General features: G+C 48.1%; 1 protein-coding gene across 3 annotated transcripts in view; it reads left to right on the top strand.

Moving 5' to 3' along the window:
* Positions 1-12,978, top strand: part of mtmr3 (myotubularin related protein 3) — a 29,813-nt gene that overhangs the window by 9,824 nt on the left and 7,011 nt on the right. For 2 of the 3 annotated variants that reach the window (XM_083978255.1, XM_083978254.1), the window contains 15 exons: positions 395-477; positions 1,453-1,619; positions 1,718-1,814; positions 2,147-2,260; positions 3,096-3,286; positions 3,594-3,725; positions 3,859-3,970; positions 5,058-5,253; positions 5,798-5,983; positions 6,235-6,405; positions 6,929-7,074; positions 7,494-9,000; positions 10,205-10,315; positions 10,505-10,593; positions 11,809-11,835. In XM_083978255.1, coding sequence (XP_083834381.1) covers positions 395-477; positions 1,453-1,619; positions 1,718-1,814; positions 2,147-2,260; positions 3,096-3,286; positions 3,594-3,725; positions 3,859-3,970; positions 5,058-5,253; positions 5,798-5,983; positions 6,235-6,405; positions 6,929-7,074; positions 7,494-9,000; positions 10,205-10,315; positions 10,505-10,593; positions 11,809-11,835 — 3,329 coding nt within the window. The remainder of the gene's footprint in view (positions 1-394; positions 478-1,452; positions 1,620-1,717; positions 1,815-2,146; positions 2,261-3,095; positions 3,287-3,593; positions 3,726-3,858; positions 3,971-5,057; positions 5,254-5,797; positions 5,984-6,234; positions 6,406-6,928; positions 7,075-7,493; positions 9,001-10,204; positions 10,316-10,504; positions 10,594-11,808; positions 11,836-12,978) is intronic. The other variant, XM_083978256.1, reaches the window with a different exon arrangement.

Here is a 12,978-nt window from a genome sequence, read left to right as displayed (position 1 = left end):
TGAATGTTTTTGTTCTCCCATATGCAAACTTAAGAAGATTATTTATATTAACAGGGCTCGGGGAGATGTGGTGTGATAGGGAAAATGAATGGAAATGCACCTGAGCAAGTCATTTGTGACCTGTGTATTTTTAGCACTATATGGCTGAATGGGGTTTGGATTATAAAATGACATACAGTATGTATTAAATTAGATGTTGCAAACACATCTGGCTGATTTTTAGCATGAAGGCATTTTATCGTCATGTTGACCGTCATTAATCTGCCTAATGATTTGTTGGTGCAATCTACCACACCGCCTGTACTGACTGCATGGGTTTGGTTGACGTATGTCGTATATACACTTTAATTGTTTCTGTGTGAAGAGTTGATGTTTCCTCTCTGTCACTCTGCAGGTCCCTCTTCAGCTTATAGAGAGCGTGGAGTGTCGAGATATGTTCCAGCTCCACGTCACCTGCAAGGACTGCAAAGTGGTCAGGTAAGTCCTGCCCCCGGAACCCACTCTGCTGTTTCCTTTCCTCCTGTTTGTAAAAGGTGGAGAGAAGTTGATTTAGCTTCATGTTTCCTCTTCAGATCTGTTCAGAGTGGTTGTTTTTACAAAAGAAATACAGTAAATCCAGAGATCATGCTTGACTTGACACCAGGTGTAAGATTAAAGGGATACTTCACCAATTTTCTACTCACCATCATGACAAGGAAGGGTTTGGAGAACTTTCAGAGTCACCAAAACGCTTTTGGAGTTCCAGGGGGGTCCGGCTGGCAACAGATTTTCATATAATGGCGGCAGATAGAGCTCACTTTTGAATCGTCCAAAAGACACACTATGTGTTTACATCATACATCCAATGGTTTACAACGACGAACCAACATCTCACAGCAAATTTCGCGCATGCGCACAAACATCAACAGAGCCACTAGGAGCTACTACTACAACAAGGCTAAAAACAGGGATCAAATTAATTTTTTTAGAACAACTTTTTCATGTGGCGGCTTCAGGACACTTGGGTCAGTACAGACGAGCAGTATGGAGGTATTTGGATGTTTCATAGTGTGTGTTTTGGACAACTCAAAAGTGAGCACTATCCGCCGCCATTATATGAAAATCCGTTGCCAGCCAGACCCCCCCCCCCCCTGGAACTCCAAAAGCGTTTTGTTATCTCCAAAAGATCTCCAAACCCTTCCTTGGCATGACGGTGAGTAGAAAATTGGTTAATTATCGATTTTGAGTGAAGTATCCCTTTAACTGTAAAAGTCAAGGATGCAGTAGTATAATGCAGATGTAGCTGTAAATTAACAACACAAGAAGTTGTTGACTCTTTGGTAAGGAAATATGTGGTTCCCACAAACAAAGTATGTAGATGTCAGTTTGGAAACCCTTATCTGTAAACACTTGAACTCTCATCGTACGTTGACACCTGTAACATTGTCTCCTGTTTTTCCTTTGTGTTCCCAGGTGTCAGTTCTCCACCTTTGAGCAGTGTCAGGAGTGGTTGAAGCGCCTGAATGTGGTGGTTCGCCCTCCCTCTCGCCTGGAGGACCTCTTCTCCTTCGCCTTCCACGCCTGGTGCATGGAGGTGTACGCTGGCGAGAAGGAGCAGCACGGCGAGCTGTGCAGACCAGGTAACTAATCTTCTCTCACATGTCCTCGCTTAACCCCGACACAAAACCTCCCCTCTGCCCCACTGCGGTCTTATCAGACATCTCTGCTCCGTCCGCAGGCGAGCATGTGACCTCCTGGTTTAAGAACGAGGTGGAGAGGATGGGCTTTGACACTCAAAACGCCTGGAGGATATCCGACATCAACAGCAAGTTCAGGTAATAGCAGCCTTCATTCAGGATACATAACCTGCTGCTGTGCTGATTCTATCACTCTCAGCTAAGAGATGGAGCCGTCCTTAGCTTTCAGCAGTGGACATCACATGTCTGTGTGTGTAAGTGGGCGGGTTAGTGAGTTGTTGTGTTATTGTACGCTACTGGTGCTGCACCCTGGGTAGATAAGGGCCCAGCCCAGGATTAGGTGTCTGTAGACAGAGACTTTTGTTCAGCTATCACAGCCCTTGGTGCTTCCTCTCTCCCTCCCTCCCTCACTCTCTCTCCCTCTCTTTCCTTGTTTATGTGTTGCTCTCTCCCTCTCTCCACTCTGCCAGATTGTGCCCCAGCTATCCTCAGCAGCTCCTGGTGCCAGCCTGGATCACTGACAAGGAGCTGGAAAATGTGGCAGCCTTCCGCTCCTGGAAGAGGTTTCCTTCAGTGGTTTATAGGTCGGTCTGTGTTTGTCTCTCCCCTCGCTCTTCAAACCAGAAGGTCAACTTCCTCATGTGTAGATCGGCCCTTGTGTTAGTGAAGGAATGAAGCCATTTCAGTATATATCTTCATGTCTCTTAGATTAGTGCCACTTTGGACAGAGTTTACTTTGTCCAGGAAAACCACAACCTACAGCTAAATGCTGGTAGATAAACACTAACTACTGTCTCTCACCACAACCCAAACTACTGACTGTACCAGCGTGTCATGGCTGCAGTGAATTGCGGTTGTTGTATTTCTTTGATCTTTTGTTTTTGGAAAACAAGTCAAACCAGAAATCTAAACTTTGTGCGTTGCAGCAGTTGAAAAGAAAAAAGCCAGCGGTTCCTCTGTGTCTCATAAAGAGGAATGATGTCAAACCAAAGAATCATATTTCAGCCTCTTTAATGTTTTTTTGGGGCTCAGATGATTTAGTTGATGATTGATAAATGAATAGTCGGACAGTCAGCAACTATTTGAATCATCTTAATAATTTATTAGGTTGTTTTTCAGTAGAAAAACTCATTGATCATGATTCCAGTTTCCCCAGTTCTACTATTTCTAATTATATGACCCTAAACTAAATGCATCTGTGTTTTCTGCTGTTGTAAGAGGTCAACGTGACATTTTTCAGTATTCTTTGATATTCTATACACTTGAGGATTGATTGATTTATTTGAAAAGAAATTGTAGGATTAAATCATAATGGAAGTAGTTGTTATTGTCTGCTTTATTACTTTGTTAATCACGTTGTACAGTCTATTAACCAGGCCCCCCTCTGCCCTGACTGACTGTGTGTTTGTGCTCCCACAGGCACCTGAGCACCGGGGCTGTGATCGCCCGCTGCGGTCAGCCGGAGGTCAGCTGGTGGGGCTGGAGGAACAACGACGACGAGCACCTGGTCCAGTCCATCGCCAAGGCCTGCGCCGTGGACAGCAGCTCCCGCAAACACCTGCCCAACGGCACCTACAGCAACGGCTCAGACCTGCCCGACACAGACTTTGGTAAGAGCTCGCATTCACCCAGCCTCACCCCCCCTCCCCAACCCCCTGCACCCTCTCATACTGTATAAACACAAACACACTCACAGCTGAGCACACACCCACCGCCACACACAGACATGGATTTGCAGCTGACGCTCTTGCGCAACCCAACTGGTCGGGGCTCGTGTGTGAAGCAGCAGGTTCACAGACGCTCAGATCAGTTACTTCTTATGTCAAACACTTTCTGACGATGCCACGTATTCATGTGTCTTTGGCTTAGTTTTGCAGCCATGGGTTGTAACTTTGCTGTGTTTTGTGTGTGTGTCAGAATCCTCCATGACCAACAGCTCAGAGGTGGAGACGTTGGTCATTCAACCCCACAAGTTGCTCATTCTGGATGCCAGGTCCTACGCCGCTGCGGTAGCCAACAGAGCCAAGGGGGGAGGCTGTGAATGTCCAGGTAGGTTCCTCTCATCTCTGTCCCTGATTACAGGCAGAATTAGGTCAACGTGTGCTACGGATCAACGTCTCACTTAACCACAAATGTGATTGTTCTCTGTGTTTTTTTCTCATTTGTTCCCCCCCTCTTCCAGAGTACTATCCCAACTGTGAGGTTGTGTTTATGGGCATGGCCAACATCCACTCCATCCGCAAGAGTTTCCAGTCTCTGCGTTTCCTCTGCACTCAGATGCCTGATCCAGCCAAGTAATGTTTTTTTTTTTTTTTTCTTCTTCTGCCTCCAGCAGTGCCTCCAGCCTCCCCTAGTCATGACTCCACAGCTCTGCAGGCTAAAACTGTGAACCCCTTAGCTCTCATGCTTTGCTGTAGTAACTGTAGGTAACTAGTAATCACAGCTGTGTTTTGGCCCGATCGTACATCTGCGCCTGATTTAGAAAGCCTGGCTCGACCCCAAGAGGAGGATCTCTTTCCATTTGCACTCCCAGCCTCGATGCCACAATGATGTGTAATTAAATCACACTGGCTTAAGAGGCCGTTGTTGAAAGTGGTTAGACGATCAAGTCAGAAAACAAAAACAGGCTCTGAAAACAAAAATGCTGCCATCCTGGCTGTAACAGGGTCACACAGTTCATGTCCACACACACCGTCATATTCTCCAGCTTTGGTAAATGTGTATGCACAGAACAGCAGGCTGTGCTGATTTCTCTCTTATTTCTGTTAATTGTTGAGCATTAGTCCATGAGTGTGACCAGCTGCTGAGCCTTACTTAAACATAAAAGAGTATAAACTGTCACGCGGCTCCAATCATTCAGTCACAGACTCTTCATGTTTATAGACAAGACAGACTTTGCAAATAGTGCTTACGCTATTATCCTAGATAAGATAAGACAGGTGAAACATTAACTCATGATTGAAGTAGGTCAAGCTGTATGTCTGTCTCACTCTGATCACCCATCCATGTAATGTTTTGAACATGACTTCTGTCCAAACAGGGGCTGGATTAGTGAGTTGTGATTTTGAGCACCCGACAACTGCAGGTTTTTCTAAAGATCTCTGCAGATCTGCAGCTTCTAACTTCCCCTCTGAATGTAGAAAGACACAGAAACACAGTTACATCACAGCTGAGCTTGTAGCTAAACAAAGCTGTGCAGAAGTTGTTGACGGTGTCGCAAACAAGCCGAGGCTATAAATGCCGCGGTATGTGGCACCGGATCACGTTGTGATTTACTTTACTCGTCCTTATGAAACATGTGCGGCATCGCTTAGTGTCGGAGGCGTTGCAGCGTGGTCCCGTGTTTATGTTTGTGCTGTGTTTCTGTCTGTGTGCCCGCAGCTGGCTCTCTGCGCTGGAGAGCACCAAGTGGCTGCAGCACCTGTCTCTGCTGCTGAAGGCTGCGCTGCTCGTGGTCAACGCCGTGGATCGAGACCACCGGCCCGTCCTGGTGCACTGCTCCGACGGGTGGGATCGAACACCTCAGATCGTTGCTTTGTCCAAACTGCTGTTGGACCCGTACTACCGCACTATTGAGGTACAGGAGAAGACTTTGGCCTTTGTTAGAGTTTAGAAAAGGGGGGAATATCTGCACACTGAGTTAAAGCTCCCAATTATCTTTAATTGACTAAAAAACTCTCTCAGTCACCCAATGGCCTTAATGAGGATTTTGACATTAGGCCCTTCTTGTGAACTGGTATCTCGTATCTTTCAGCCTACATATATACCTGCCACCTGCCATGTCATTTCTTTGTAGTTGCCTGAGGAAGACCATTTGGGTTGACAGGTTGCATGTTTTTTAGTCAATTAAAGATAATTGGGAGCTTTAACTCTTTTTTTTCTCTGTTTGGATCCCCTGATCATCCGGCACCTGGCCTAGAACAGGATTGGATGTGCGCACAACTACTCTGCTTTCATTCTTTGTTAGAGTTCAGTCATGTTAATTTTATTTTTCATTTAAATTCCCCATGTAAATAAATGGATGCTAACAAGAAATTCAGATTATTGCAGCTCTACTGGATTACACTAAGCATTGTGAAACCGCATTTTTATTGAACATGATCTTGTGACGTCTTTGGCAGGGCTTCCAGGTTTTGGTGGAGACTGAGTGGCTGGACTTTGGCCATAAGTTTGCTGACCGCTGCGGCCACGGGGAAAACTCTGACGACCTGAATGAGCGCTGCCCTGTCTTCCTGCAGTGGCTGGACTGCGTTCACCAGCTGCAGAGGCAGTTTCCCTGTTCCTTCGAGTTCAACGAGGCCTTCCTGGTGCGTACCGGTGGTGGAAATCAAAAGGGCTTCTTCTTAGATCCTGAGATTAGACACTGTAGAATGTTTTCATCTACCTAAATGGATTCAAGTGTATTCCCGTTCAGTTTCCGATTGTGAGACACTGATACGAGTTTACAGTCTGGGTTTGTTCCCGACTACTACGAAGGAATTCCTGTCATCTCTGCTCTCATTATCATATCTCAAGTGTCTGTACAAGCCTCTACATGTCAGCCTGTGTGTGTCTGCAGGTGAAGCTGGTGCAGCACACCTACTCCTGTCTGTTCGGCACCTTCCTGTGCAACAGCGGCAAGGAGAGGGAGGACCGGCACGTTCAGGAGAGGACGTGCTCGGTGTGGTCACTGCTGAGACCGGCCAACCGCACGCTGAGGAACATGCTGTACTCCTCCCACTCTGAGACCGTACGTCCGCTGTTTCTGAAGCACGCTCACAAAGAATGTGACACAAACAACAACAGATTAATGAATCAAGACAAAGCAGGGGGAAAGAAAACTGTCAGTGGAATTAATTAAGAAACCAAAGTCTAAGCCCCCTCAGGCCGTGTTTTTCCAAATCCTGCAGATCCAGTTGTCAGATAAATGAGATGAGCCCTGGAGCTATGTATTTCATAATGTCTTCTTAGATTGATGTAATTGTTCTGGTCTTGACTTGATTTAGTTGTTTTCACCAGCCTTCTGAGAATTACATTTTGAGGTTAGTGCTGGTTTTGTGTTTGCATTTCTGTGTGTGTGGGTGTCATGACTAGAACTTCTTAACTTAGCATGAGGGGAAAGCAGACTCCCAAAACTGCACTAAGCCGTTAATGTGAGATCTGATTCTTCAATTATCCACACGGCGAATTGAGGTCAAACTTTCAAGTATTTATTTGCAGAGTATTTTTGCTGTGATTTGTCTCTTGAGTTAAATCCGAAGCCGTCGTTGCAGGTTCTGCATCCGGTGTGTCACGTACGCAACCTGATGCTGTGGACGGCGGTCTACCTGCCCAGCTCCTCCCCCACCACCCCCTCCGACGACTCCTGCGCCCCTTACCCCGTGCCCGGTGCCAACCCGGAGGATGCACCACTGGGCAGGTGAGCCTGGCGCGCTGGCAGCTGACCCCCCCTCTCTTCCTCCTTCATGTAAGATAAACACAGGTCGAGGACTCCCACAGCTGGAGAGGCTCGGCCTTTCAACTCGTCTGCTTTTGATACTTTGCTCTGCTCGGGCCGCCGCGGTCACAGATGCTGGTTTTTGCTCCGCTTCTCTCACGTCTCACGACAATCACCTTGATGGCAGAGCAACAGGAAGTTGCTGAATTCAAGAGATCAAGTCTGAATGCTTGTCTGTCAATTTGTTTGTGCTGTGTTTTCTTGATTTGTGATTGATTTGTGGTATTTTTCTACTGAATCTATGTGCAGCTTCACATTGAATCACAAATGTCAAAGATTTTGAGCTGTTGCTGGGGTGAAATTCCGTTTCAGTGCATAACTTTGTCTCGTTTCCTCTCCAGATGCACAAAGACTCGTTCATTTGACAACCTGCCCAGTGCATGTGAGCTGGGAAGCTCCTTGGCTCCGAACCGCCGCTCCAGCGACCCGAGCCTCAATGAGAAGTGGCAGGACCACCGGCGCTCTCTGGAGCTCAACATGGCGGTGGGGCCGGAGGGAGGGGGCAACCAGGATCAAGAGGTGCGGCCTAACGGAGTGGGGCCTTACCCGGACGCCACGGACTCGGAGCTGGACGACAGCCCACAGCCTCGGGGCCCGCGTGCCGAGCTGGGACAGGGAGCCCCGGTGAACCCGGAAGCAGCAGCAGAGGACGCAGAGGAGGCGGAGCTCTCTGTGGCAGTGGCTGAAGGTCAGATGGAGAATATTCTTCAGGAAGCCACGAAGGAGGAGGCGGGAGCAGATCAGAAAGAGGGAAGCGCTGCTGTCACTCAGGTCGTAAACACTGTTGACGCAGAGGAGGAGGAGAAGGAAGCAGGAGGCGAGGACCAGGACGAGGGGGAAAAGGTCAACGGGACTGAGATGCAGAGAGAAGCTTTAGCTAACGGGCACCATGCGGAAAATGGCGTAGTGGAGGCTGAGGAGAACGACGAGCCTCCGCCTCCGCCCACCCAGAAGGCGGAGGAGCTGGATGAACAGGCAGCTCAGGTGACTCAGGCACCTGAGGATCTGGTGAAGCAGGATGTTGACAACTCCTCTGCACAAGAGGAGGTCGTGCACGGGCCCAGTGACTCCTGCTCAGCTGCGCCAGAGCAGCCCGCAGCACATAGAACTATAACTAACGGCTTTGTGGACAGTTCACCTGAAGAGCCAGGTGTGGAGGAGGAGGAGGAGGAGGAAGAGGCGTCCGACCATGGTGTGTCTGAGCCGGGGGAGCAGGTGGGTAAGAGGGCCTCCCTGATGGAGAGCTCAACAGAGACTTTAACTGAAGAGGCCTGCAGCAGGTTGGAGCCCCCAGCGCAGCCGCCCGTCAGTCTGAGCCGCGCGCCCTGCCCCAGGAAAGAGAAGGGGCTGGAGGCAGGCGAGCACGGCTTCACCAGGACTTTAAACGGGGGCGCCAAGCGAGCCTCCGTCAGTGCCTTTCAGTCTGCGAGTGCCGACCTCAGCAGGGACGGGCTCTGCAATGGCGACAGCACCGACGCGGAGCCCTGCGGGGGTCCTCACTGGGCCAAAGGGAACGGGGAGCGGGCCCCTCTGAGTCGACAGATGTCCTTAGCCAGCTGCAACTCCCTGATCCTCCACCCGCGGGGCAGCTGCTCCCAGCACCGCTGGTGCCACGCCCTGCCGGGGCGGACCGCCGTCAGCCCGGAGCAGCCCTCCCGCAGCCACCTGGACGACGACGGGCTGACGCTGCACACCGACGCCATCCAGCAGAGGCTGAGGCAGATCGAGGCGGGCCACCAGATGGAGGTGGAGACGCTGAAGAAGCAGGTGCAGGAGCTGTGGAGCCGCCTGGAGAACCAGCAGCACCCCGGCTCCCACAGGATCAACGGAGACATGGGAGATGAAGTGGTAAGACACCGACAGGTACCACCAGGACAGGACTACAGGTTCTACCTGAAAACACATGCATTGCATTGTAGGAATGTCACAATTACTTGTTTTCACAATTAATCGCGGTATTAAACGCCACAATTAAGTTATCGTAATAGTTCCTAAATACCGTCACTTTCCAAAAAAGATCATGTTGGAACCATATTGGCAGATGTGCACCAAAGTAAAGGTAAATGCACAGATACTGGTCCATTTACCTCACGTAGAAATTTTAATGTTAGCGTAAACATTTGGTATAGATGACAATTAATACATATTATTAAATTAAAAATATCACAATATTTCAAACACTTCCGCTGGGGGATTAATAATCGGTCCTATATTAAAGGTCCAGCATTCTGATTTATTCATTAAATAATTCTGTTGTTTATTTATAAACGTGAAACTCTTGAAATGTGCTCTCTGGTTGACTGGATTTTCCATTCCGTACAAACATGGCGGCGCAAGATGGCAACACTTAGCCAGGCTAGCGCCGCCTACTGGTTCCGGCAAATTTAATTTGCCTCAACCATATAGTCAGGGAACTAGCAATGCGTTTCGGTTTGCTCCGTCCGCCAGAGCGGACGGACCAATCAGCGAACAGACGGGTAAGTGAAGGCGATGACGTTGAACTCAAGCGCTCAAGATTAACCTATGAGCTTAACCGGTGTATAGCACACGTGACCACCAAGCAGCAGCGATTAGTTGAAGCAAATGTAAGCAACCGCCTCCCGGAAGCAAACGAATCCCTATGGCTCGTGTTCAGACGCTATATGAAATGTAATGAAGTAAGCGGCTGATGCATCAGGCTAGGCAACACTTGCTATAAAAGAAGAATTATAAGGCTATGAAAACCAAACAAATTTTATTTTATAGCGATTATACACTTATACAAATATATTTATATTCAGATTTTGCCAATAAACCGTGACAAATATTACACACTTTAATAGATACTTAAACTATTTTGTGTAAATAATTAGTAATTTAAGTATATTTTGACTACATTTGATTTTTCACATTCATAGTGTTAGTAGTGAAATTAATTAATGCATAATAATCCTGATAATCATAAGACTATGATTATTTCTCTGAGAATAATCGTACCAAGAAAATCTGTTATTGTGACATCCCTATTGAATCGATTACTGAACATTTCCTGACTCTGGCTCCCTCCACGCAGACCTCAATGACAGACTCGGAGTACAACATGGATCCAAACTGTTTGTCACGCTGCAGCACAGAGCTCTTCTCCGAGGCCAGCTGGGAGCAGGTGGACAAGCAGGACACTGAGGTGAGCAGCAGGTTAACCTGAAGATAATGGATCAGAGAGGGAGTAGTAGTGGCGTTCTGGGAGCAGTTCGGGCTGCATGTTCACGTATATTCATGGACCTCGGATCTCCGCAGAAGCGGCGACTGATGTTTGTAGCCGAGCCGATGTGTGGTGCGGAGCTGTGAGCTGACGCTGCTCTGTGCGTTGCAGGTCACTCGCTGGTACCCAGACCATTTGGCTGCCCAGTGTTACGGCTGTGAGAGCAGGTTCTGGCTCGCCACCAGGAAGCACCACTGCAGGTAAAGACTGAGGACTATCAAGCTGCACAAGCTCAAACCCTTAAAGCAGAAGTAAGCGATCCGGTCGTTTTGGCTAACTTCTTGTCAGCCGATGGAGTTAGCAGCCCCCGCCCTCGTCATGGATCTATTGGTCCTCGTCCCTACGTCACCACATTCACGCGCATCCCTTGGCTGCACACACAGAGAGGACTGCCCCTTTATGCCGTTCTCTCTCCTCATTGGATAAAGGTTGTAGGATACAAGGAAAGTTTTCTCCTCGGCTTACAGCAGAGCAGAATGACTGACAGACCCGTGTTTCGGACCAAACACTCTATGTAAGTGATTGCCGTCGGAAGATAGAACTATTTAAGACTTATATTAACACAAATATTCCGCTTACTTCTGCTTTAAGTCATTATGGGCGCCAGAAACCACCGGCCTCTGTCAGCTGGAGAGTTACAGAGAGCTCCTCTCCTGTTCAGAACCAGTCTCCTGTGTTCACATACATCCAAACCTGATCTAGTTTGAAGCAGCTTTCAGTTCACGTCAGAATCAAGAAGCTTTTCATGTTGGACTTAACTCAAATTCAGACCATTGACAAAAGTTGTTGATTGGTTCACATATGCTGTAATGTATATTATAGGCATGGTTGGATATAATTTTATTGTTCCGCCTACTTTAGTTACATGTATCTGATGCATAGATAACAACTTCTAGGTCCCACTAGGGGCCCAGAAACCCACATTCTCCATTTCCCATCATGCAGCTTGATAGCATCTCTTTATCACAGGGGGTATTTGTAACTCAGTGTTTACATTTGACTAGTCTTGAGCAAACATTAAAAGTTTCCCTGAAAACATCAGGATATATTTTGGTGCAACAGCAGATTCATTAGGTTTATTTCAACTTTGTGTCTCGTTCTATCAGCTGCTGCCGTTTCCCCTGGTGTTATCACCGCCTCACGTCACTGATGTCAGCTCTTTATGTATTTTAAACACAGAGAGGCAAAGAGTTTAGCAGTTTTCAGTTTTGGATGTCCAGCTGCTCATCTGGTTGGAAACAAATCATCTGTGTTTGTTTCCTGGACTCCAAACGTTAAGACAACATTGCTGCTCAAATGTGTGTAACGCTGACACACACACCCCCTCAGCAGGGCGTGTGTCTTAGTGTGTTTTGAAGTCTTCTCCCTTGTTCAGGCAGCTCTTATCCATTGTCTGCCCCTCTCCTCCTCTACAGTGGCAGGGAGCCTGTCCAGGAGGTCTGGTGAGATCCGGCTCCCCTGTCCCCTGTCCCCTGTCCCCTCACCACCCCATGCTCCACCCTTTTTCTTTTTTTTTTTACACACCATTGCTGCACCTTCCTCCCTCTAATCCTCATCCCTCCATCCCTTCCCCCTCCCCCTCCCTCCTTCCCCCCTCACCTGCTGCATCTGGTTTCCCCTCATTGTGTTTTAGCTGTCAGCGAATTTTCAGGGAAATCTCTTCATTTCTGAGCTGTGCTGACTGGAGTGTGCGTCCTGCAGCACCACTGTGTTTTCATCCAGCAGTTTGTAATCGGCTGTGAGCGTGAGCACGGTGCTGTCAGTGGTTCGGCTGTGTTCGGTCGAGGGCTGATTCCCATTTCTCCTGATAAGTTAAAATCTACAGGAAAAAAAAATCCTCAACCTCAACCCTCCTCCTGCCATAGCACCACATCAGCATCCCACCTCCCTCCCCCCTCTCCCCTCCCCCTGCCATCCTCAACACAAGACCTGGCAGCATGCTGCCCCCAACCCCCCCCCTCCCAGTGCATCTCACCTCCCAGCAGCACAGCATGGTACAGAAGGCCACTCGGTCCACCTGGTGGTGTAACACGCTGCAGACTCAGACAGTTAGATTATTTTTATTTAATTTTTAAGGGATAGCTCAACATTTTGGCAAATTGGCCCATTGCCATAATCACTATAGTTTTAGGAGTAGGTTCGTTACCTTTAATTGACGGTGCAAGCTAGTTTTAGAACAGCGGAGCAGAGCCGTGAGCTGCTCAGAGCTACGCTACGGAGGCTAATGGGATTTCTTGGTTTCCCTCATCAAACTCATCAAATACACAATCCAACAACTCCAAAATGCTCTGGTGGACAAGTTGTGACCTGCACATTCACCACGCTATGAGATAATAACGGAACGTTACAAGACAGAGTTGTTTTTGAGGTAAATTCATGCAAAACCACTGATGCGCGTTCCTGTCGGGGGGAAGTTTTTCAGCAAGCAGTCTCTGCATTTACCTCTAAAACAACTCTGTCTCATAACGTTCTGTTATTATCTCATAGCGTGGTGAATGTGCAGGTAGCCTCCATGGCGTAGCTCTGAGCAGCTCGCGGCTCTGCTCCGCCGTTCTAAAAATATCTTGCACTGACAATTAAAGGTA

Source organism: Trachurus trachurus (genome assembly GCF_905171665.1).
Source record: "Trachurus trachurus genome assembly, chromosome: 9".
NCBI lineage: Eukaryota > Metazoa > Chordata > Actinopteri > Carangiformes > Carangidae > Trachurus > Trachurus trachurus.
The sequence above is the reverse complement of the archived record's forward strand: the minus strand, read 5'-3'. Positions and strand labels throughout refer to the sequence as shown.